We start from the raw sequence: 23,030 nt of genomic DNA on the forward strand, positions 1-23,030 counted from the left end.
CCATAATTACTAAATAAATCAAATTAACTATGTAAATAATAAAATAAATTTACTGAATAATACGGCAATTCTATTGATTCTTTCCGATTTTATCCTGATTTACTGAAGCAAAAATTTAAAAAATACTAAAACTTTATAAGCATAAACTAGACTTACAATTAAATCCCCGCGGGTTTCGCGCTGCTAACTTCAAACCGTTGTCCACTGATACTCCGCCGATACACGTGTTTTATTGTTCTCTATTTATCTACACTGGACTGCACTAAAATTAAATTTCCTTCCTCGCTATCAGGCTAAACTTCAAATCACACACACACATATATATATATATATATATATATATATATATATATGGTATATAAGATTTCGCTTTAAGTGCAGCGAGTACACCAGTAAACCAATTCAGCTGTAAATAACAGACTTACAATCGACGCGTGCACAAGTCGGATATTTCTCGTGTTCTTCGGATGACCCGACCCTACCGAATTCGCTTACTCCGATGTTCGCCACGCGCGCGTTAAAATCCCTCGTGCCGCTCGTATTACCTGCACGATCTCGCCTGCTCCTTTTCAGGTACACAACACACACCTACGTTTCTCCAGTCTCGTCTCCACAAATGCGAGTACGCCACTTGTCGTTGCTCCGTTGCTGCACGCGCGGATCTATCTATGCGCACCTGACAGGAACCCATCGTTTCCTCATAAGTTCTTTGTCATTCGCCGCGTCATCGTTGCACATCGATCGTTAAATCGACGTATCCTAGTTAGACGGTTGGCGATTTCGCCGAATTCGCGATTTTTTGTTTTCGGTCGACGACGATTTCGCGACGATAACCCGAGGAATCGTCGCGGCTCCACGAGCTCTCCGTCGTCCGTCGGTCAAATTCGTGCTGGCGCGTCGCTGAACCTAACCTCAACCTGAACGTCGTGTGACTCGTGACTCGGCCTTTGTCTCAGTGTCGCTTTTTATTTTTCTTTTCGTTACGAGGTAATCTTGTTGCGTGACAATTCGTTGTGTTCAGTTTGTCCCAGTTACGGAGGCCCATCGTGCGTATGAGAGGGAGCGCGTTGTTCGCGCATAACCTATAACCCCCGTGCGAAGCCACCACCGAGATCGGTGGTGCGAATTATATTTGGGCGAACGGTGAAAGAGAAAGGAGAAGGAAACGGTAGATTTCGATCGCGTCGCGTCCCACGCGAAGTCACGTCGTCGACGATGACGTCGTTTTATCAGAACGACGAGAACTCCTTTGCGGAGAGTTGTGACTGCAAGTAAGAATGCTCTGTCGCTTTAATAGCGTTGTGATTTATTGACCAAGCAACCGTACGCTACCCGAGCTTGAGGAGTGGTAACGTAAATTGTACAATACGCACTGGGGGCTATACACGCGCCTTTATATACATTCTTCTTTCTCCCCATATCACTTGCAATGAATCCACAAGATTCTTCTTGCTTTTCCTTTCGGTGAATTGTGTCACAATCGCTGCGAGATTCGCCCTGTTACAGGGAAAATAAAAGAAAGTCTTTTAATTTTATTTTGAAGGAAATTATTACACTTGAGCGAAACTGATTTTGACGTGTAGTTTTGCAGTTAAGATATTCGCCACAGACATTCATATTTTGTCCTATTTAATTGAAGTGGTTAATGTAATGGGCAGGGTATGTTTTAAAACGATTAGATATTTTTGCTATGGTTCATTCTTTTCTTTAAGGAAATTCTTTCCTTTCTTTCTTTATGGAAGATGTAAAAGTGTGTTCAAATGGTTCCTCAAGAATTAATATTTGAAGAAAACAATTATTTAACAAATTAAAATAGAAAAAAAACATATATACGAAACATACAAAAATATTACTATTTTTAGTTAACATTGTTCTTTAGTGGTATTTTATTACGACTCATTCTTATTATTAATCAGCCGTTATCTTACTGAAATGAGAAAATGAGAAATGAGAGAAAGATTAATGTCCATTTCTATCAATGCAGATTAACTCTAATCTTGGTTTAACTTTCTTTTATTCTTTCCTAGTTCTTATGTCCATTTCTATCAACGCAGGTTAATTTTGATCTTGGTTTAACTTATCTGTCATCTTTTCCTAGTTCTGAAAGTTAGAAAAAGATAGAAAGAGAGTAAGTTAAACCGAGATTAGAAGTTAATCTACATTGGTAGAAATGGGCATTAGAGAACTAGAAAAAGGTAAAAACAAAATAAATTAAACCGAGATTAAAGTTAATCTACGTTGGTAGAAATAAACAAAAATGTGCTACATTTTTATTTTGCACTTGGTCTACTAAAACAAGAATGCAGATCGAAGGAAAAAATGATTTGAACAAAGAGAATATTTTCTCTCGACGATTTAACAAAGCGGAGACTATGTAACTTCATAATCCATGTAATAGTTTGTATTTATATAATATATTGTGTTGTATATATATATATATATTTTTTTTTTTTTTTTTTTTCATACATATTTAATATATTTTTTTATGCTTTAATACTTTTATTCAATATATTATTTTATCTTTGATATTATTAATATTTTATTAAATATTTTGTAACGTTTCTCTCTCTCAAGAATTATTTTACAATTTTGTTTTGGTTAGAAAATTTTTCAGCCGTGTTGTACAAATTAATGCATCCCTAAAGTCATTATTTGTATTTCTTTTATGTCTAGAAATAATATTTCCGAATCCATGGCTTCGATGAGCAATATGTCGACTCATAAACGAGTGGAAAAGCGATACAATGATATAATAAAATCGCAAAATGACGACCGATTGTACAGAGGCTTAGTACTTGCTAATAAAATGAAAGTACTTTTAATAAGCGATCCAACAACTGACAAGAGTGCTGTTGCAATGGACGTTAATACTGGTAATCATATTATTATTATCACTATTTTATTTATACTTGATGTTTCTAGCAGTTCTTATCAGAATTTTCTTATAAACTCATTGTACGCATATTATAAATTATATATAAAGATAAATGACCTTCATCGAATGAGACATATTTAACTTTTTACCGCGCGCCGATCACAGCCGGACTTGAAACGCAGCTATCGTTGGAACATTAGGGAGAGGGAAGGGTTTTAATGTTCCAACGATAGCTGCGTTTCAAGTCCGGCTGTGATCGGCGCGCAGTAAAAAGTTGGAATATATATTATGTATTATTAATAATACATATATACGTAAAAATTAATATTGAGCTGCCTAAGATTTAAAGCTTAGACCGAAAACTCGATCTTATTCGATTGTGTATCATAGCGGTCTTGTTTTCTCTTATTATAAATGACCTTTTTATCAGTCTAATATATTTAATATCTTTTAACGTGCTCTCTAACATCTGGATCTTTGTGATTTGATCTGCGACTTTTGCTTAATAACTTCATATATTTTTCTATATAAATTCAATATTTTAATGTGTTTGTGTTTAGGTGTTCTCCTCTTCTGAGTTATTCTATACTATTAATATTGTTTATAATTTTTCTTGGACAGATTTAGTCATATTTTGTGATTATTAAGGATTTATATGTTTCTATTAATGATTGTTAAATTATCAATTTTAAAATTAATTAATTAGAGATAAAATATGTTACAGGTTACATGTGCGATCCAGATGATCTACCTGGATTAGCACACTTCTGCGAGCACATGTTATTCTTGGGAACGAAGAAATATCCTCGGCAGAATGATTACAATATATATCTGTCGCAAAATGGCGGTGCGAGCAATGCATCTACACACTTAGATCACACCACCTATTACTTTGATATAACTCCGGGGAAACTAGAAGGCGCTTTAGATCGCTTTGCGCAGTTTTTTTTAGCGCCTCTCTTTACGGAGACCTTGACTGAGCTGGAGTTAAATGCCATAAATTCAGAACATGAGAAAAATTTGGCGAATGACACTTGGCGATTTGATCAATTGGATAAATCGTCTGCAAGCCCAGATCATCCATATTCAAAGTTTGGCACAGGCAATAGAGAAACATTAGACATAATACCGAAGCGAAAGAACATTAATGTTAGAAATAGGCTACTAGAGTTTCATGAAAAGTATTATTCTGCAAATATTATGTCGCTGTGTGTTCTTGGCAAAGGTATGATAATTTACAAGTTCTTGATTAGACCTGTTCTTAGAACATTTGAATGTTATTTATACTGTTGTAAAATATATCTGAAAATATTTAATTTTTGAGATACGAACTGAATGATGATTAATGAAATAACTTTAATGAATAATTGCTCTGTTTAGAGAGTTTAGATGAACTCGAAAACATGGTAGTGGATCTCTTTTGTGAAGTACGAAACAAGGAAATTCAAGTTCCAACATGGCCTGAACATCCATTCAAGGATGAACACTTTCGCACTATATGGTACATTGTTCCGATAAAGGATACAAGAAATTTAGACCTTTCGTTTCCTATACCTGACATGCAGCAACATTATCGGTCGTCGGTAATATATTTTTCTTTTCATTTTAACACTTTTTATACGAATTTATTGGTTCTTTTTAAATATAATTATATGTATTATTTCTTATAATATGTGCGTACGTGTGTCCGTGCGTGTATGGTCGCAGGCGTGAGTGCGGATGAGGGTGCGAATAAGGATGCATGCGTGTTTGTGTGCGTTTGTGCTGTTGTATTTGTGGATGCAATTTTATCTTAAAATTTTATATACATATAAAGAGTTGCGAGAATTCTAAAAATATCCTTATAAAATTCTTAGTTATTAATATACATAATTGTAATTATTATATTACATATGATTATACATAATTATGTGATATTGTTTATATAGCCTGCCCATTACGTTTCTCATTTACTTGGACACGAAGGAGAGGGTTCATTATTATCGGCTTTAAAGGCCAGGGGTTGGTGTAACTCCCTGATATCTGGAAGACGCTTAGGCGCCAGAGGTTTCAGTTTCTTCAGTGTTGTTGTAGATCTAACCGAAGAAGGTATTAAGCATATCGAAGATATCGTTCAACTAATGTTTCAATATATCAATATGCTGAAGTTGAAAGGCCCGATCGAATGGATTTACGATGTAATTAATAAAATAAAATACAATCTTATGTAGAATGCTCGGCAGATTGTAGGATTGCAATTTGCCGGACACTCTATATTTTAATATTCTGTATTACGTATGGAGTTATATGATTTTGCATTTGCAGGAATACAGAGATATTGCGAACATGAATTTCCGTTTTAAGGAAAAATCTTTGCCTCGCAATTATGTGAGTTCTATGGTCCAAGCGATACAGGAATATCCCATGAACGATGTTTTGCGTGCGGAACATGTTTTCACTGAGTGGCGACCTGACTTAATCGAGCAGATAATGGAATATCTGACACCGAAAAATATCAGGATTCACGTGGTCGCAAAAGCGTATGAAAGTATAGCCAACGAAACCGAAAGTTGGTACGGCACTAAATATAAGAAAGAGAAAGTATCCAAGAAAATGCTGGACATGTGGAACCTCGCTGGCTATAGCACGGATCTAAAATTGCCTTCTAAGAATGAATTTATAGCGACTACGTTTGATATCAAGCCACAAACTAAGGTAATTAAAATTATCATTTTTCGCAATATTGATCCCCGAGTATTACTTTGTGATATTCGAAGCAGAATCTTCATGAAGCTGAAACCATGTGTTTTTAGAATCGAATATAAATTCTGTCTTATATATAATATATATTTTTATATTTTTACATAATAATAATTATTATATTAAAATGCTTTTTGAATATATTTTTGCATTAACTGTATAAAATCATATGCCGGTGTTTAAGGATTATTAATTTACTTAAGACAAAGCTGAAAAATTGTGATATAAGAAAGATAAAAATGTTTTACACTTTTGGTTTTTTTGCATAGAGAACTTTTGCTCTATTGTACTGCCGATTTTTATCGCATTCTGTATTTGTATATTATGCATACTAACAGATGAAATTTTACAGGTAGAAAAATTTCCTATTATTTTGGAGGATACATCGTTTGTAAGACTTTGGTATAAAAAAGACGATGAATTTCTTGTACCGAGAGCGAGGATGATCTTTGATTTCGTTAGGTATGTGATAAGTTATTGTAAGATATACATCGTGAATTGAAGTAATAGCTGCAATTTTTTCTTTTGTAATAGAAAAATAATTTCTCATAACAATATACAACGTTTGTTTTGTCTATTATGTATAGTCCGTTCGCCTATATGGATCCTCTTAGTTGCAACTTGACTCATATGTTTGTTCAGCTATTTCGTGACTCTCTTAATGAGTATGCATATGCTGCTGATTTAGCTGGTTTACAATGGGAACTTACTAATTCGAAATATGGAATAACAGTGAGTATATACATATGTATATAATAACAGTAATAAAATATTGTATATTATTTAAATAGATTTAGGCGATATGTAGATAAGTTATTATTCAATTTGTTACTAATATTAGTAATGTTTAAAATAAATTTTATTTTGTATACGTAAAATATTGGTTATTCACAAATTATATTTTATTTCTCATTTATAACTATTAATATTAATAAATATGCCTAATTCTATTTCTGTAATGTTTATGTATGTATAAGCATTAATTTAATGTTTTATAAGAAAAGCATTCATAAATCAAGAGAAAGACTAATTATTTTTTTAGCTTGCTATAGGTGGTTACGATGATAAACAACGTGTGCTGTTAGAAAAAATCATGGACCGAATGGTAAATTTTAAGATTGATCCGAAGAGATTTGAAATCCTAAAGGAAAATGTATGTATAACAAATCAATCTCTTTAATTTAGTTAAGCAGCGTATTTATATAGATATATGATTTACAGTATATCAGGTGCTTGAAAAATTTCGCTGCTGAACAACCTTATCAACATGCAGTGTATTATCTTGTAGTCTTGTTGGCAGAGCAAGTTTGGCTCAAGGATGAATTATTGGAATCTACTACTTCTAAGTGTAAGAGAACTAATATTTTTTGTTAAAAATTATTTTCTTTTCCTTCTTGAAAATTATTTTTAGTCCTTAGTATGATTATTGTACTTATTAATAATATATATAAAATTTCTGTGATTTATAGATCTAAATGTTGATAGACTCCAACAATTTATACCACAGCTTCTCAGTAAAGTGCATGTGGAATGCTTAATACATGGTAACGTAACTATAACGGAAGCTACAGATGTTCTAAAACTAATTGAATCTAAGTTGACAACTGCAGTGCCTAACATAGTACCCTTGTTACAAAGGCATTTATTATTGTATCGTGAAATTAAGCTAGATGATGGTAAGCGCATGACAAATCGTGCTTATAATAATTTGAAAAAATTAATATATTTAAAGAATTTTAATTTATATATTAAGGGACATAGTTTTGATATAAAGAAAATTAATATAAAGAATTTTATTATTTTTCTAATGGTTTTATATTGATACTAGGATTATTATAGGAAAGTAAAAAGAAATATGAAAATAAAAACTAAATTTATTTCAATCTTTATAGAAAACAAATATTTAGAAATTTAAAGAATATAAAATTTTGATATAAAAATATTTATATGGAAATATAATAAATTATTTGTTGTTAATGTCATTTTATCTGCAATAAAATTTGTTTCAGAAATTGAAACTAGCTTTTAATGAGTTATTTTTTATGATATAGTATGTAATAGTATTGTATAATGATATATAATTACTGTAGGTTCCCACTTTCTATTTGAAGCGGAAAATAAGTTGCATAAAAGTTCTTGTGCAATGGTGTACCATCCAACTGGTTTACAATCAACGGAATCGAATATGCTTTTAGAACTTTTAGCACAAATTATTGCAGAACCTTGCTTCAATACGTTAAGAACTGAAGAGCAATTAGGTTATATAGTATTTAGCGGTATACGTAAAACGAGTGGAGCGCAAGGTTTGCGAATTATAGTACAAAGTGACAAACATCCGCAATATGTCGAAAAACGAATCGATTCATTTCTGGATTCTATGTTGGTAAGTATAATAGGATCTTGTATAACAATATAATGTTAATACATTGATTAATTTAACCATATGGTCCTTTATTTAAATTTCTCACATGATATATCATATGATATTGTGATCAAATAATATAACAGTCCACATGTATAATGTAATAACATAAAGCTGTTTCTATTAAAGAATCATTAATATATCCCTATAATTATATTTCAGGAACATATATCTACTATGCCAGAAGACCAATTTGAGGAACACAAGAAAGCTCTAGCTGCATTACGTCTGGAGAAACCTAAAATGTTAAGTGCACGATGCACTTTATATTGGAATGAGATTGTAAGCCAACAATATAACTTCGATCGTGAAAATATTGAAGTAGCTTACTTAAAGACGATAACACAGCAGCAATTACTTAATTTTTGTAAGGTAACTACTTTTTTTTAAATACAGAATATATTATTCAAACCGAAAAGAAAAGACAAATAGAAAATATATAGAATATGATTTTTTGTATGATGTATAAGTTTCGTGAAAAATGACTTTGGTTGAAAAAATAATAAATTTAATTTATATCCCCTAGGAAAATATACATAGCAAAGCTCGACATAAACTGTCAGTACATGTGATATCCACGGAATCATCAACAGAAAAGAATTGGGTTAATAACACAACCGAAGAAATAGCCGATTCATCGAGCGAAGAAGCCGTTAAGAAAATCGACGATATCATATCATTTAAACATAGTCAAGCTTTATACCCTTTATTAAAACCGTTCGAAAAATATTTTCTCAGAAAGGGCATACGCTGTTCTAAGTTATAAAAAAAATTGATAAGATATTAGTGAATTAAATGTATACATTTGTTTATATATTTAATTATATAAAATTTGACGCATAATTTTTTAGAAATTAATAAATTACTTATTAATATTTATAATTAATATTTGCAAAATCTTGATATATGCTTACACGCTCTTATAAATTATAAAAAAAAGTGATGATAGCGAATGAATTTGTTTTATAATGCATAATTACTATTCATTTAAATAAAATAACGCATTACTTTATAGTAATTAATAAATTATTTATTATCGCGTAACTAATTTTTGTACAATCTAGCGTACATTGAATTTACAAATTGTGACATAAATATTTATACAGTTTATTATTAAAAGAGAATTATATTATTCAATCTTATAATTATTATATGCTATCAAAATTTTGTAAATTTTATTTGTGTAATTAACATGATCAAGAATTTTCTTTTATGATTGTATATATTCAAATCAGAAAGATTCAAATATAAAAGATTTATATAATTATTACAGTGACAGTATTTTGCATATCTATTATTTATATGTTATTATTTATTTATATAATTGAATAAATAAACTCGGGTGTTGCACAAAAATAAAAATTTATGTGTAAGTTATGTCTTCATATAAATTACGTAATATGAATCTTTAGAAAAAAAAAAAATGAAAGAATCCTGAAGAAAAATACGATTCGAGAGTCATCCTTGCATAATACGAAACATGTTCATTGTATTATGGATGTCCATACTATAGATGTAACAAACTTTTTTTCTTTTTTAAGATCACGTTAGAAAGCTAAGAGTACATTTAGTAAAAAACTATAATATATTTAACACACATATTTATGAAAATTTAACAGAAAAACGAGCTTAAGGGGGGAGTCTCGTGTAACAAAGCTAAGCTAAAAAGTAAGGTAACTTTTGGAATTTTTTTTGAAGAATCCATGCGATGGATCTTTTTCAAACTTTTAGGGTATTTTATTATACATTTTAAGAGAAAAAATTTTTTTTTTTAAATAATAGTTGTGTTAGGAACTATGGAGGTTACAAGGCCGCGGTCTCGTCGCTGGAGTTGTAAATCGGCGGGCATTATAGCGCCTGTTGTGCTCGCCTGAAACAAAAAAAATTTCTTATTCTCTATAAAATTACGTCGTCGATAAACCTAAAAAAGAAGGTAAAAGTGCAAAATTAAGGAAACGGCGGAACTTGAAAAAAACAAAAAGTTTTTGTCAAAATCGCAACTTTTAAGTCCCGCCGTTTCCTTTATTTTGTTATATTAATAACATAAATAGTAAGTAATATGCATAATAATATCACAGTAATAACTAAATAAACCTTTCATATTTGAAACTTTCGTTATTTTTTTTTACAAATAACATGTTCATTATGTATAAATTAAATATAAACGTTATATATATATATATATATTGTATGAATTATATAATTATATTAGATATTACAAATTAAACGATATGTATGAAGATAAGATAAATTGAATACAATTTAAGAATATTCCTCTATTAGGATCCAATTGTGAGAGATTTCCATTAATATCCGCAATGTAATCCTCCTTAGTCCTACTACTCATGTCCGAGCGTGGTGACTTCTCTTCATATACATGTGTTGCGCACGTAAATTATACACATTATATATGCAATGTGAAGTATTCAGATATTAAATGTTTTTAATAAATTTTTTTTTGTAATCAAACATTTTCAGTTTCGTTTTTCGTTGATATTTTTAATTTTTAAAAATAAATTGCAATAAATTAAAAAAAAACTTTTAATCCTGTCTTCATCAGTCATCACAAATATTCAGTTTCAGAACCTGAAAGAATATTATTTTTATATCAGATCAGGGTGAAAAAGTTTGCACGCCTATCTTTTACTCTTATTAATAATTACTTATTTAAGAAAAAAACGATACATAAAATAAACAAAATAAACTTTTAACTCTCCGTTTTTTTACACCCTCGGAGTGTATACGTGGGTCACGTTCAACGCTATTTTTCTCTACCTTGTATTTTTTTTTAATCTAAAAAAATTCACGAAACATCTGTCTACATCTGTAGTTGACGATTTCATAGTCATTTCGATAAACATCATTTATTTAATATTTTCTGGCAGGCTCCTAAGTTTTACAGTTACGAGCAGATATCATTTTGGTTCGGACGCCGTAGACTCACGTATACAGATGGAAGGTTAATTGATAACACAATTCTTGGACAAATGATTTTGAATAGAACAATAATAATTAGTTCGCTATGTAATAATATTTATATACTGAATAGTAGAAATAGGGCAGGAAGCATATTGGAGGGAGACACTATATGGAGAGGGAGAAATATGCGGTAAGAATATGAGATAGAAGAGGAGGTGTGAAGTACATGTGAAAATGTGAGGAAATGAGGGAATTAGCAAGGGAAGAAATTAAAGAATGGTTGGGTAAGTTAAGGAAAGGAAGAGAATTGGGAATAGAGATTGAGGAAATCGCGCGCGCGTGCGTGTATGTGTGTGTGCGTGTGTGTGAGAGAGAGAGAGAGAGAGAATTAATGTTATAGAACACGAATATGCACGAATGAGAAAATAGGGTATGAAAAAATGAAGTGTAAAAGATAGATATGCAAAGTATAAAGCGTTAGGAGAAAACATGAGTGCAATATTTAAAGAAATTTAAAGATTGTAAAATTATGTCCAAAAACACGTGTAATGTATGGTGAATAAGTATTATTGTTATTATTATATATTTATTAGAGAGTACGTTGTAATAATTAATATAATAACTCATTTACCTGAACTTTCTCTTCGCTTGCGTTTCTTATGATTTGAAACTTCCATCATTTTTGAATCTGCTTCATCTGTTTGTCGATTGTTCATTTTTATTGGTTTTAGTACAGAAGAAACAGTAGGATAAGAATTGGATACTTCTGTGTTTCTCGAATCTCGTGGCAATTTTTCTCGGACAGTAATAGTACTGATTTTTTTAATATTTACTACAAAATAAAATAAAATAAGTTATAAAGAAAGTCCTTATACACTCAATAAAGGATATTATCTGAGATAAAAGATTTTAAAAATCGTGTTCCGTTAGAAATAACTTATTTTCTTATACATATTTCTATTAGAAATTTATTCAAGAAGCTTATTAACTTTTGTTTTACAATTAAATATGAGAAATGTAATATTACCATTTATCGACACGAACTACTTACTTATCTTATAAGGTGTCCGTTTTTTACCAGTTGCAAAAATGCAAGATGTAGTACCCACTTCTTTGCGCACGATTCTGTATTTACTTTCACCAAATTTTATTGACTTCTCTTTTAATGTCAGTACTTGATCTTGCAAATTACATTGTATCACCTATTATAGAATAATTTAAAAATTAAAAAATTAGATTTAAAAATAATATTTTTATTTTTTAAACTATTTTTTCTTTTCTATTATACAAGTTTGCTTTCTGTTACACAAATCTCTGCTTTAAAAAAACAAAATTAAATTTGTTGCATAATTATATGTTGCATCACATATTAATAGAAATGATTAAAATAATAATTAAATAAAGAGTAACAATTAAAGTTAACAGTTTGCATTAATAAAAATGCTTGCCATTTTATAGGATTTATAAAAAAAAAAGTAAACCTTGCTTGGAACGTTCAAGATAAAAGCTTCTTCGTCCGAAGAAAGATCGGCCAATGTAAAATTTGCTGGCATTGTTTCCATAAGTAATCCTTGATCTTCAACTAATTCTTGTAACTAAAAAAAAATTAATCAATTAGTTTTCAAATATTGTAAATTAAAAATTATATATTTTTTTAATAACAAAATTTGCAACAAAAAAAATAGTTGTAATTTAAATACATTAATTCCAAAACTTATTCGATCTTGTTATATGCAAGAAATATATTTCAATGTAGAAAGAAAAAGAAAAATTCGATTTTTTTAATATTATTTTTTTAAACGTTTAAAATTTTTTTAAATGTAGAGATATATCAATATATAATAAGAAAAATTCTAATATCACATGTATATAATTTTACTTACATTGCATGGTCTATACTCGTAAGAAATATTAAGATGTGTATCTGAACAGAAATTGGTTGATGCTCGTACACTTCGCTCATGTTCAGATTTATGTCTTGTCCCAAACTCGGTCCTCACTATTTCTTCATTTGCATTACTTTTGGTATACATGTTCTTTTTATTTAATAAAGGAGAATGTTTGTGTCCTTCAACTTGAGTAACAGATTTTCCATTATTGCACAAAACATTATTTTCAGAAACTCTTAACTGAAAACTGTCATCTTTACTTCGATCATCATTATGTACATTTTCACAATATTGCGTTTCTTTGAGTAAATTTTCGTTTGCCGTAGATTGAATTAAATCATTATTTTCGTATGTACATTTCATTAACGATTCTGCTTTCTTCTTTATTCCTTCCTTCATATTTGTTGACTCTAATTTCGCTACTTCTGTAGGAACTATAGCCTTTTTGGGTATGTAAATGTTCTCGTTATGTGAAATGTCCGTTTGCTTGAAAGCGTGATTGGTTTCATCATTTCTGTCGTCTTCACTGCAACGACTTGTATCTGAAGTGTCGATATGCTTTCGCGAGGTTTTAGCTGTTACATATTCATTATCGCTCTCACTGGAATCGCTGCTCACAACTAAATTCAATCTTGCTTGCTGCTGAAGTCGCTTTTTGGTTTGAGGCGATACATAACTCACATTCGTCTCTTCATTATCAGTTTCCAATCCTATTGGTGCATCAATTTCTTCCGCATTTATTGCTGCATCTTGCCAATTATCGGTATTTTGATTAATAACATCTAGACAATGTATTAATGTATGCTTTTTCATAGGAGCACATTTATTGGTGATGTCCGTATTAATATTAATATTATCAATTGTCTCAATATCACTCTTGACATCATTATCTTTCTTATTTATTATCTTGTATTTTTTATGGAGAATTTCAGTATGCATAACTTTAGGTAATATTTGCTGCTTTTGTACATCATGTGTATTATCTAGGTTCATGCAAATTTTGTCTTCCTGATTTATTAAATGCGTCTTTGCGTCCTTATCAGTTTTATTTAATTGAGGGAAATTTTTTTCTTCTTTATCTTCGTCTGTTTGTCTTTTACCTTCGCCTAAAATGTAACTAAAATAAAATTTCACATATATACGATGAATCAAAAAAGTATTTACACATTCATATACTGTATGTTATAAATTACTTATTAGACAATTTGTACTTATGTGTTATGCCTTCGAATAAAGTTATTGTAAGAAAACTGGGTGTGCAAATACTTTCTCGATTTACTGTATCTTTTACATAACATTTCTTAGGAAATAGCAGTTGCTGCTTTTGAATATCGCACAAATTTTCTAATTTCAAAAAATGTGTCTTACCTTCGCAATTAATTGAAAAAACCTCTGTATCCTTATCGATTTTATTTAATTCAAGGGATATTTCTTCTTCTTCAGAGGACTTCCTTACTTTTCTATGATCTTCTTCTGTTTGTATATGATTGCAAGGTTCGGAATTAGCATTTTTCATACAATCTCGTTTAGGATGTAGCAATTGTTGGTTTTGAATATTATTTGAATGTTCTGTTTTTGCAAAATGTTCATCTTCTTTATCTTCCTGATTTATATCCATGTTTATATCACTCTGAATTGTTTGGGAAGAATTTTTCATTTTTTCTTCTCTGGAAGGCTCCTTCTCTTTTTTGCTGATTTGGTCTCTTAAAATTTCGTTGCTAAATTTCAAATGTACATCCTTTTCAGCTTCCTTACAATCTTTTGCTGTTTCGATTACTTCGTCATTCTTCTTTAGTTCTGGAGAAATAGATATTTTCTCCGCATTTTCTTCTATATTGCGACTTGTTGCAATCTTATTAGATCTTTTAATCTTGACAATTCTATCTTGTGAATCTTCATCGATTCCTGAATCTTTTTGGTGGTCCAACAATGAAGTATCCGATGACAAATCATTTATCTCAGGCATATTAGGTCCCGTGTTCCTTAATGACGTACTGTGTCGATCTAAACTTATGGTAGCTGGAAGTAATTGATCATTATTCGATCTATCTTTTAGACTTTTATGTGTTTCAATATCTTTATTATTATTCGTAGTATCGATTTTCTCTAGTACCAATACCAAGTTCCTTTTAACATTTTTTAACAATTCTGATTTGTGATTCGCACACGTATTGCCATAACTCTTTGTGTTCATCGAGCTTCCATTACTTGTTAATTCGTTGCCATCGTTATCTTCTGATTGGACAAGGGTATTTGTTTCATTATCAAAATCATTGCTATTTTCTAAAGTTGATCGAGACAGAGACGGTTGACGATGTGAATCATGTGAATTAAATGTAGTATTTGATTCATTCATTGTCGCATTTTGGTTTTTGTTATTCTGTACCTTTTTTCCACGTACAGATTTTGTCTTATTGGATATCGTATTATTTTTGGAACTTAATTTATTTTTCACTGCATTAGTGTCTTCATGATTCTGTCTCATGTGTTCATTTATATATTTCATTGTTCTAGATGTACTGTTTTGGGAACGGAGTCGTGGGGAAAGAGATTGCTTACTAGATTCAGTCATAAAATGACAATAATCATTATCCTTCAAAACCATTCCTTCATTATCCAAGATATTTGTACGCAAGTGCGATGTGCTACCGCTTTTCTTTGTAACTTCTTGCCAGCCTACATCAATACATTTTTTAGTATACTTTACTTGCGGTGATTTTCTAGTTTGTACTCTTCTTTCTGTGCTCCTACCTCCGCTCTTCGCCTTGACGCTGGTCTTTTTATATCCTTTGCACTCTTCTTCGCTGGTAAAACTGTATCTCACAGAATTCTTGGCCACATATTTGGCCCGTTTCGACGGAGAGCTGTATATAATATCGTAGTCGACGTCGGTGAGGCTGCTGCTGTTGCCGGTGTCGGTGTCGTGTGCCAAATTTCGCAGGACACCGGTCTTCAATTCCGTATAGTGTCTGTAATCCTTCACGCCGCAATGTTTTCTTATTTCGGCGTTGAGCGCCTTCGTACTCCTTCGTATCTTCCGCGACGGCCTCAATTTGTGTATCAGGGAGTTGTCGATCATTCTGTCCGCGACGAAGTTGTCCGTGATTTCCCACGCGACAGTCTCGTGGGAACACATGGCGGTGCACCACTTGAAAAAGCATTAAATGGCAAATGGGTAAGGGCGTACAGACTTTCCCATCGGTTTGGAGGAAACTCGCTGCTGTCGCGTGTCTTCGCGAGCAAAAAGGGCAATTGAATCGTCATTCGAAAAATTGTAATAATTTATCATAGAAATATTTGAGGTTAGAATGGCCATACTCGATCGTGTAACACAAGCATATGTGGAATCAAACCGTGATAAAGGTTCTCAGTAACAAAACGAAATGACAATCCCGAGCGAGAGACGTTACAGCGTGTCCTTCGCAGGAAAGGCAGACTCCGTGAAAGATAATCCGTAGCTTCTAAATAAGATATTTATTATCTCGAAAGAACGATCTTTTAACCTCAAAAACGGCACCTCTCGAGCACTCTCGACAATTCGTCACTCCGTTGGCAATCTCGAGTCTTTTTGATGTGTTCCATACAACTCTGAGATACATACGTGGGAAAAAAATCTCCTTGATCGAGAATATCTGCGTTACTTCACACGAAATACGAATAAATAGTGAAATTAACGAAAGACGTAATTACGTCGCGCTGGCGGTCTCCCAACTCCCAACTGTTCTTGACTGTTCTTTCTGAACTTCTTGCACTGTTGACTGTTTTATTCTTTTCTCTTTTTCTCTCCAACGTGAAAAGAAAGAGAGGAAGGGGATGAAGAGATGCAAGAGATTAATTAACGTATCTGTGTTATTAGAATTTTATTGATTGCTATTTTTTTAATTGAAGAAATTACTGCTAATTAGATTTATTAATTGATATATGAAAGAAAATTCTTAATCGTCAATAAATGAAGTTAATCGGAGCTCGGCCAAAGTTGGCCAAAGTAGTTACTGTGTCACATTTATTGGAAAGTTTATTGCTTCCGCTGGCGCTTAACTTGATTAATAAAATTCATTTTTACAGACGTATTGACGTATATAATAGACTGAACATTAGCTGTAGAGCTCTACGGAAGATCTAAACTTCTAAAGGACAAAAGTATATGCTCTTGCTGGGATGCTTCCCCTTGTTTCCCCACCTTTTTTTCTCCCCAAAAATGTACACAATTATAGGCAAGAAAAGTGTCCCAGCACAAGCATATCTCTGTCCTATAGATCTTCCGTATGTATGTATGTATACAGCTCTCAATAGCAATGTTCCAGTCTATTGTATACATCTATGTTTTTATTTTAAATAAAACCACTACAATTTGAATTTCAGTAAAATATCGGTTATTTTAAGATTCGCTTGAGGGAAAAGTTTATAGAACAGGTAGGAAATTTTTACAAAACAACGATCCCATATTTGTTTTATATTTATTCTCTTCGATAATATAAAATTACGTTAATAACACGAGACGCGTATGTTACAATATTTCACAATGTAACCACGTCTTCGACACAATTGCGAGAAGCGATTGAGAGACTCGCGTGCGGAAGTGCCGATACGAATTGCATTTTGATTCGCAATAGCGGATCTACGTTCTTGCCGGATTTAAAACTAATATTCCTACGGGTGTCTTTTAAAAAGAGCTCGATCCGTAGGCGTAATTTAATTAACACAAGGAATACTTAGGTCGTCATATTTTAGAAATAAGGATACACATAAAAAAAATATATAATTAACATAGACCTTGTCTCGATCGACATTATTTGACAAAATAAATTTTTAAAGTTTATAAGAAAACAAAATAAAAACTTCAAGTCAAAAAGTGACATTGGCACACATCTTTCCGTCAGGAGCACGGTTGTATATACAACCATGGTCAGGATGAGTCTCTCGATATTTTCCTGAAGCTTGAACTACGTTAGCATATTGCTAGATCCGCTACTGTTCGTAACTATCGGCCACTTCGCAAAGCGAGCCAAGTTTGATTATCTCGGCGGAGACCTCAACCTCGCTATTCTCGCTTCCGAAGAAAAAAAAAAGATCGAAAAAGAAATCGAAGACTTCGCTTGAGAAAAAGTCGCGCGCATTCTGTTATAACCGTTGTAAAATAGATATACCTGGTATAAATAGTACGAGAACTATATTACAAAAATATACAGCGTCAGTAAAGTGACGCCAGTTACACATTCCACAGTTAAACCATCTCAACAATTATGATTTCTTATCACTATACTAATTACATATAAATACATCTTATATACATCCTTTGCGTATGATTCGTGTTAGTTGGTAGTAACAGTATTGCATACATATGTGAACTCACTACCTTAAATAAAAAATACAGAAAATAATATACCGCGCGACGGACAGCGATAACGTTTCCTCTTCTTATTTGACCTGTCAAAAAACTATGTTTACGCATTTCATTTTAAGTCGTGTGTCGACATGACACTTTTAAATAAGGGTAACTAAACGGTCGATTATATATATGAAGATCTCAAGATATAGCCGAAAAATATTACAATCAAGTTGATCAGCGTTAATTCCGTTTAACCGCCAGGCTTCTACACACAACTGAACTTGACACCTGAAAATTCGACAGCAATGTAAATTCGCAGATGGGGATATTTTTCCGAGACGCATATTTGTACGTGCACAATCGCATTAATAATTGTTTTTGTTTTTATTATATAAAACTTTTAATGTAATAAACATTGTATATTTATATATATTTTATATTAGCAATTACCTTTACGTGAAAGATTTTCAAGACGTTCTTTCTTTCGTTGTTTCGAGGTCAATGTGCATTTTATCGAATATTCTCAGAATTAAAACGTGCTCGATCGTACAATTATATTTAACGATTTAAGTAAAAATTAAATGTTTGTACCGTCGTCACTGGAGTAGCAGTTATGGCAGTGGAGCTTATGATTTCGGACACGCACGTCCGTTCCCATCAATCCATCGCCAAGACGCACGTGGCACACGCAACACTTGAAGCATTCCATATGATAAAACAATCGTAGACTCTCGATTATCATCGCGGCGCCTCGACCTAAGGATATCGCAAGGATATTTATAACGATGAAAGAACGTTTTAATTTTAGCCTATTAATATTACCTAATTCTTCTCCGCAATGCGAACACTTCTTCTTTCCGCTCACGCTCAGCATTTTTTCCTGATTCCCGTTGTTATTCGCGATTGGCGCGTGTTGTGTCTTTTGAGACTGCAGTGTGTATTGTGGCGATTGATGTTGCACCGTCAAATGTTCTTGATTGAGAACTTGCTCCGGCCTGTGAAAAGAAGAAAATTTCCATAAATTATAAAAATTTTGAAAAGAAAGTCTAGATGAGAGAGAGAGAGAGAGAGAGAGAGAGAGCGAGAGAGAGAGAGAGAGAGAGAGAGAGAAAGTTCAAATATAAACAAAAATTTAGAGAATATATATTATTTTTGGTTATTAAAAAATTTTGCTTTTTTTATGTATTATTACTGAAAAATGAGTATCAATTTATAGCATATATTATAACATACATAGTTTGTAAAATAATTTTTTTTCGTAAACTTTCGATTATTAATTAAATGTACCTTCGCCTTGTTAAAAGAGGTTTCTCCTGCGTTTTATTCTGTACCCTTTGTGTTAGAGTTTGTATGATAGAATCGGGTAGCGGTTTGCTACCTGTCCGAATTGGAGCGTTATACGGTACGGAAGTGCCAGTTACATGCGGTTGAGATTTTCGCGCCGGTGATCGTTGGTTTCTCTCATTAATCCTCCTTTGTTCCGCTTCCTGTCGAGAAACAGTTGAGATAAGACAAGCATTTGATTCTATTAGAAATTTAATAGAATAACTGAATATTTGATAAAAATTAGAATAACTGAAAAATTAAATCTTAATAAAAATTAATAAAAATAAAATCTTATTTCAGAAATAATAAATTATTTAGTTTTCAACAAACTTTTGGTAATAAATTTAACATGTCTTTAAAAGGATTATATACAGAAAATAATATTTATATATATGCCAATTAATAGAAATAATTCTAATACGCACTTGAATAATCCAATGTTGATAGTTCACATCGTGAGCACCTCTTGGCACGTCACTCTTTCTTCGCTGGACCCATTGATCACCTTGAACAATTCGTGGACGCGGTACTGCGCTTAATGCCTGTAGGGTCTGCCTGGACATTTGTTGACCAATGTGATTCCCAAGTGTTGTTGTCGATGCGCTCTCTCGAATCGACGCGTCTACTTGTTGGGGAATTGAATCCGCGGATGGTATACGGCTATTCCTACACATTCCCAATTAAATGAAGAAATTTAATAATACTAATTACCATGTCGTTCCGTCTTACCTGATAATTCGTCTTATTATCATATAAAAAGTCATATAAAAAGATTTTATTTTAATTTAGATATAATTTAATTAACACTTATTATATAGTTCAGGGAAATTTAATATAATAATAGGTACCAGTGTACAATACGATTTATTATCGTATTTACCTGATTGTAACATCTCTTTGTCTCTGATCTAGCATACGTGGTTTAGAAAGTGGAATCGGTGGTGGTGGCGGTCTCCTTCTTGGCGCGTCTTGAAATTGCAAGTTTGGCATCGAAGATCTATAATTTACTGCGGGCGTGTGATATTTGTATTGTTGCGTGTTTTTAACAGAATTCTGCGCGACATCTTGCAAGGATTTCCACTGTTCTTGTAACTGTTCTGCCAACCTAAGCTGCTTCTGCTCGCGATAGGCCAAATTATTGCGTTGTCTCTTTAATTCTTCCTGCTCCAATTGCAGAAGTTCCCTTTCTACTCGTAGCACTTCCTAAAAGGATAATATATAATATAATATATCTTTACGATTGCATTTATTATCTCTTCACATGCACGTTTAAAATACTAAACATGAATGTTTCTATCGCGTTAATTCTAGTTATTTTTTTCTTAAATAAAAGCATTTATTATTAAAACAGCAAAAACTCTAGATATTTTCGAAATTCATAAATAAATACATTTAGCTCAAACCATTTTTAATTTTTATTTGTTACCTTCACGATAGAACTTATACGTTTTAGCAAATATAATAATAAAAAATTAAATACGTCTCTTATGTGAGTAATCTATTCGCGTGAGTTTTACATATTATTAACATATTCAAAGAGATCATATCGAATTAAGCTGAGATTAGTTGAAATGTCCGAAAGAAATATAAAAGGGATAGTAATAAAGGGATGCACAGAATTTCTATACGATCATTTATATATGTAAAAGTTCCGTGCAAACAAAGCGACTAAAACAGTGGTGAAGACAACTGTTGTCTTACCCCGGAAGGGAATTCATCTTCGTTGTTGCTCAACCCAGCACCGACCAATGCCTTGCTCTGCGAATAATTAGCAATCCCTCTATCAATATTTACACTACGCTATATACTTGATTTGCACCATACTACTGAACCGATCGAATCCTTCGGGCAATGCTGCAATAATAACTGCCGCGCAATTTCTCAATATATAAATAAAAGTAATACGATCGGATAGAGACATTGACGAGAATCAAGATAACATTGCCCCAAGGATAATATTTCCAAGCTATCGCCGGTTAAAAATGCGTGCCTCGGCTAGAAGAAATTTGTGCATAGTTTCAAGTTTCCCCGGGGAAAACAAAAATTATTGGCAGAAATGTCATAGAAAGAATATATTCGGAAGATAATAGGTACCTCGTTCTATAAATTCACTATCTACTTATAAAATCAGCCTCTTTTTCCTCGTTAGTCTCGCGTTCGAAGAATGTAAAACCGAAGGATTTGCCTTACCTCTTGCTCGCGAATTTGACTTTCCATCGTTCGGATGCGCATCTCCTCCTTGCGACACGCATCAGCGACTCGCCGCTCTTTCTCCTCGATCTCGTTCTGCATCCTCAGTTGTTCCGACTGCGTCTCAAGCTCCTCGTCCTTTCGCTTGTCTCCGACGTACTTCGCTTCCTCCTCCATCGTTCGCGTCTGGATCTCCCGCTGTTTCGCTGTCTCATCGTGTTGCTGTTGCGGTTGCTCGTGTGAGGAAGCATCTTCCTGCTTACGTGCGTTGTCGTCCCTCTTGCGAAACGCGTCCTCATTGCAGCGCATTATCGCCTCCCTCTCCAGCTGCATCTTCTCTTCCTCGAGTTCACGCAGTTTGTGGGCAAGTCTCTCCCCTAAGTCACTATGGCATCGAACAATGTATTTGATGATTTATCCGTCCCCAATATAAATCAAGCGTTCTTTTAACAAATAAAAAAGATATTTGAAAAAAACTCAAGATCTTTTAGATATATTTTTTAAAAAGATACGTCTCTTTTGAACATTTATATCCGCAAAAGGAAATAGCAAAAAAATTGCGTGCCTGATAATTTATCCGTACCTGTTATATTCGCGATTATCGCCATATCGCCACTGTTCCTCCTTCTCGAGAACCTCGATGATCTCCCGCTCTTTCTTTGTGATTTCGTCCTCCTCGGAGGAAGTCACACTGGCGCCGAAAGGCTCGCTGCTCTGTCTGCTGTGCTGCGACATGTCAGGGCTAACAGGCTGTTTCGCCCAGTCCTCCACGTGTCCTAATTCCACCCCGGAATCTCTCTCGTGGCTCGAATCTTGCTCGTAGTTACTGTCGGTATCGTACGAGCGACGATGGAGTTGTTCGATGCGTCTCTCCTCGGCAAGAATCGCCGCCATGTCCGGTGGTTTCGTCAGCGTCAACTCAGGTTCGAGATCGTCGTCGTTGACCTGCTATTAACAAAATCGACGTCGAGAACGCTCGTATAAATCTGTTAGTTAAATCGATTATTTTTGAAGCAACTGAGAAGAGTATAGAAACTATATAGTAGATGGATTTTCGCGCTTACCCCTTCAATACCGAGGAAATCGGAGCGTCTCGTGCGCAGCTCTTTCTTTATTCTGCGAGTGGAGTTTAATCTCTTGAGCGGCTCCGGAGCAGGATTCTCATCATCGCTGACGTCCACCGGAGGCGGCGGTGGTTTCTCCTTCGGGGGTTCCACGCTCGTCGGCGGACTCAGAAGGAAAGGTTGATCGGCGATTATCTCCTCGTCGTTGGACAGAGTTAGCGGTAGAATCTATAAATTAACAAAGAACGTTTATAAATTGTCCCATGAAATTATACAT

The 23,030-nt window shown here is 33.0% G+C and overlaps 3 protein-coding genes across 13 annotated transcripts in view; 1 reads left to right on the top strand and 2 right to left on the bottom strand.

Annotated features, from left to right (window-relative positions):
* The first annotated feature begins 420 nt into the window (after positions 1 to 420).
* On the top strand, positions 421 to 9,465 carry LOC143896985 (insulin-degrading enzyme-like). 5 transcript variants are annotated; one of them, XM_077405235.1, is made up of 14 exons: positions 421 to 573; positions 2,674 to 2,873; positions 3,600 to 4,100; positions 4,256 to 4,458; positions 4,804 to 5,052; positions 5,180 to 5,569; positions 5,967 to 6,076; positions 6,202 to 6,346; positions 6,657 to 6,767; positions 6,836 to 6,962; positions 7,084 to 7,290; positions 7,705 to 7,997; positions 8,199 to 8,408; positions 8,563 to 9,465. In XM_077405235.1, exons 1-14 carry the CDS (start codon positions 500 to 502, stop codon positions 8,800 to 8,802), a joined length of 3,060 nt encoding a protein of 1,019 aa, XP_077261361.1. In that variant the 5' UTR covers positions 421 to 499; the 3' UTR covers positions 8,803 to 9,465. The 5 variants fall into 5 exon arrangements, with proteins under 5 accessions (XP_077261361.1, XP_077261362.1, XP_077261364.1 ...); XM_077405236.1 differs by lacking the exon at positions 421 to 573 and adding an exon at positions 625 to 1,271; XM_077405238.1 differs by lacking the exon at positions 421 to 573 and adding an exon at positions 625 to 987.
* On the bottom strand, positions 9,287 to 16,598 carry LOC143896984 (uncharacterized). 4 transcript variants are annotated; one of them, XM_077405232.1, is made up of 7 exons: positions 16,446 to 16,598; positions 14,213 to 15,992; positions 12,839 to 13,950; positions 12,404 to 12,550; positions 12,007 to 12,157; positions 11,587 to 11,787; positions 9,287 to 9,906 (listed from the first exon to the last, which is right to left on the bottom strand). In XM_077405232.1, the coding sequence occupies exons 2-7, from the start codon at positions 15,978 to 15,980 to the stop codon at positions 9,824 to 9,826; spliced, it is 3,462 nt and encodes a 1,153-aa protein (XP_077261358.1). In that variant the 5' UTR covers positions 15,981 to 15,992; positions 16,446 to 16,598; the 3' UTR covers positions 9,287 to 9,823. The 4 variants fall into 4 exon arrangements, with proteins under 4 accessions (XP_077261358.1, XP_077261356.1, XP_077261359.1 ...); XM_077405230.1 differs by having other exon boundaries at positions 14,213 to 16,582; XM_077405233.1 differs by having other exon boundaries at positions 9,450 to 9,906; positions 12,437 to 12,550; positions 14,213 to 16,581.
* A 686-nt stretch (positions 16,599 to 17,284) lies between these two features.
* Smash (smallish) overlaps positions 17,285 to 23,030 on the bottom strand; it is a 61,376-nt gene continuing 55,630 nt past the window's right edge. For 2 of the 4 annotated variants that reach the window (XM_077405227.1, XM_077405229.1), the window contains 10 exons: positions 22,754 to 22,981; positions 22,273 to 22,637; positions 21,690 to 22,074; positions 21,201 to 21,257; positions 20,380 to 20,702; positions 19,925 to 20,165; positions 19,461 to 19,660; positions 18,996 to 19,168; positions 18,765 to 18,929; positions 17,285 to 18,461 (listed from right to left, as the gene is read on the bottom strand). In XM_077405227.1, coding sequence (XP_077261353.1) covers positions 18,439 to 18,461; positions 18,765 to 18,929; positions 18,996 to 19,168; positions 19,461 to 19,660; positions 19,925 to 20,165; positions 20,380 to 20,702; positions 21,201 to 21,257; positions 21,690 to 22,074; positions 22,273 to 22,637; positions 22,754 to 22,981 — 2,160 coding nt within the window. In that variant the 3' untranslated portion in view covers positions 17,285 to 18,438. Of the gene's footprint in view, positions 18,462 to 18,623; positions 18,930 to 18,995; positions 19,169 to 19,460; positions 19,661 to 19,924; positions 20,166 to 20,379; positions 20,703 to 21,200; positions 21,258 to 21,689; positions 22,075 to 22,272; positions 22,638 to 22,753; positions 22,982 to 23,030 lie in introns of all 4 variants that reach the window. The other 2 variants (XR_013256809.1, XM_077405228.1) reach the window with 2 other exon arrangements.

Source organism: Temnothorax americanus, unplaced genomic scaffold (assembly GCF_048541705.1).
Source record: "Temnothorax americanus isolate GAGA-0224 unplaced genomic scaffold, ASM4854170v1 Scaffold2, whole genome shotgun sequence".
NCBI classification, from domain to species: Eukaryota; Metazoa; Arthropoda; class Insecta; order Hymenoptera; family Formicidae; genus Temnothorax; species Temnothorax americanus.

Excerpts from the sequence above, each read along its gene's own strand:
- LOC143896984 (XM_077405232.1), bottom strand. The coding sequence starts at position 15,980 with ATGTGTTCCCACGAGACTGTCGCGTGGGAAATCACGGACAACTTCGTC. Across the intron at positions 13,951-14,212 it reads TTTTTCAATTAATTGCGAAG|GCGAAGGTAAAAGACAAACA; the intron begins GTAAGACACATT and ends GTTACATTTTAG. Across the intron at positions 12,551-12,838 it reads ACGAGTATAGACCATGCAAT|TTACAAGAATTAGTTGAAGA; the intron begins GTAAGTAAAATT and ends ATTTTTTTTTAG.
- LOC143896985 (XM_077405235.1), top strand. The coding sequence starts at position 500 with ATGTTCGCCACGCGCGCGTTAAAATCCCTCGTGCCGCTCGTATTACCT. Across the intron at positions 2,874-3,599 it reads TGCAATGGACGTTAATACTG|GTTACATGTGCGATCCAGAT; the intron begins GTAATCATATTA and ends AATATGTTACAG. Across the intron at positions 8,409-8,562 it reads AATTACTTAATTTTTGTAAG|GAAAATATACATAGCAAAGC; the intron begins GTAACTACTTTT and ends TATATCCCCTAG.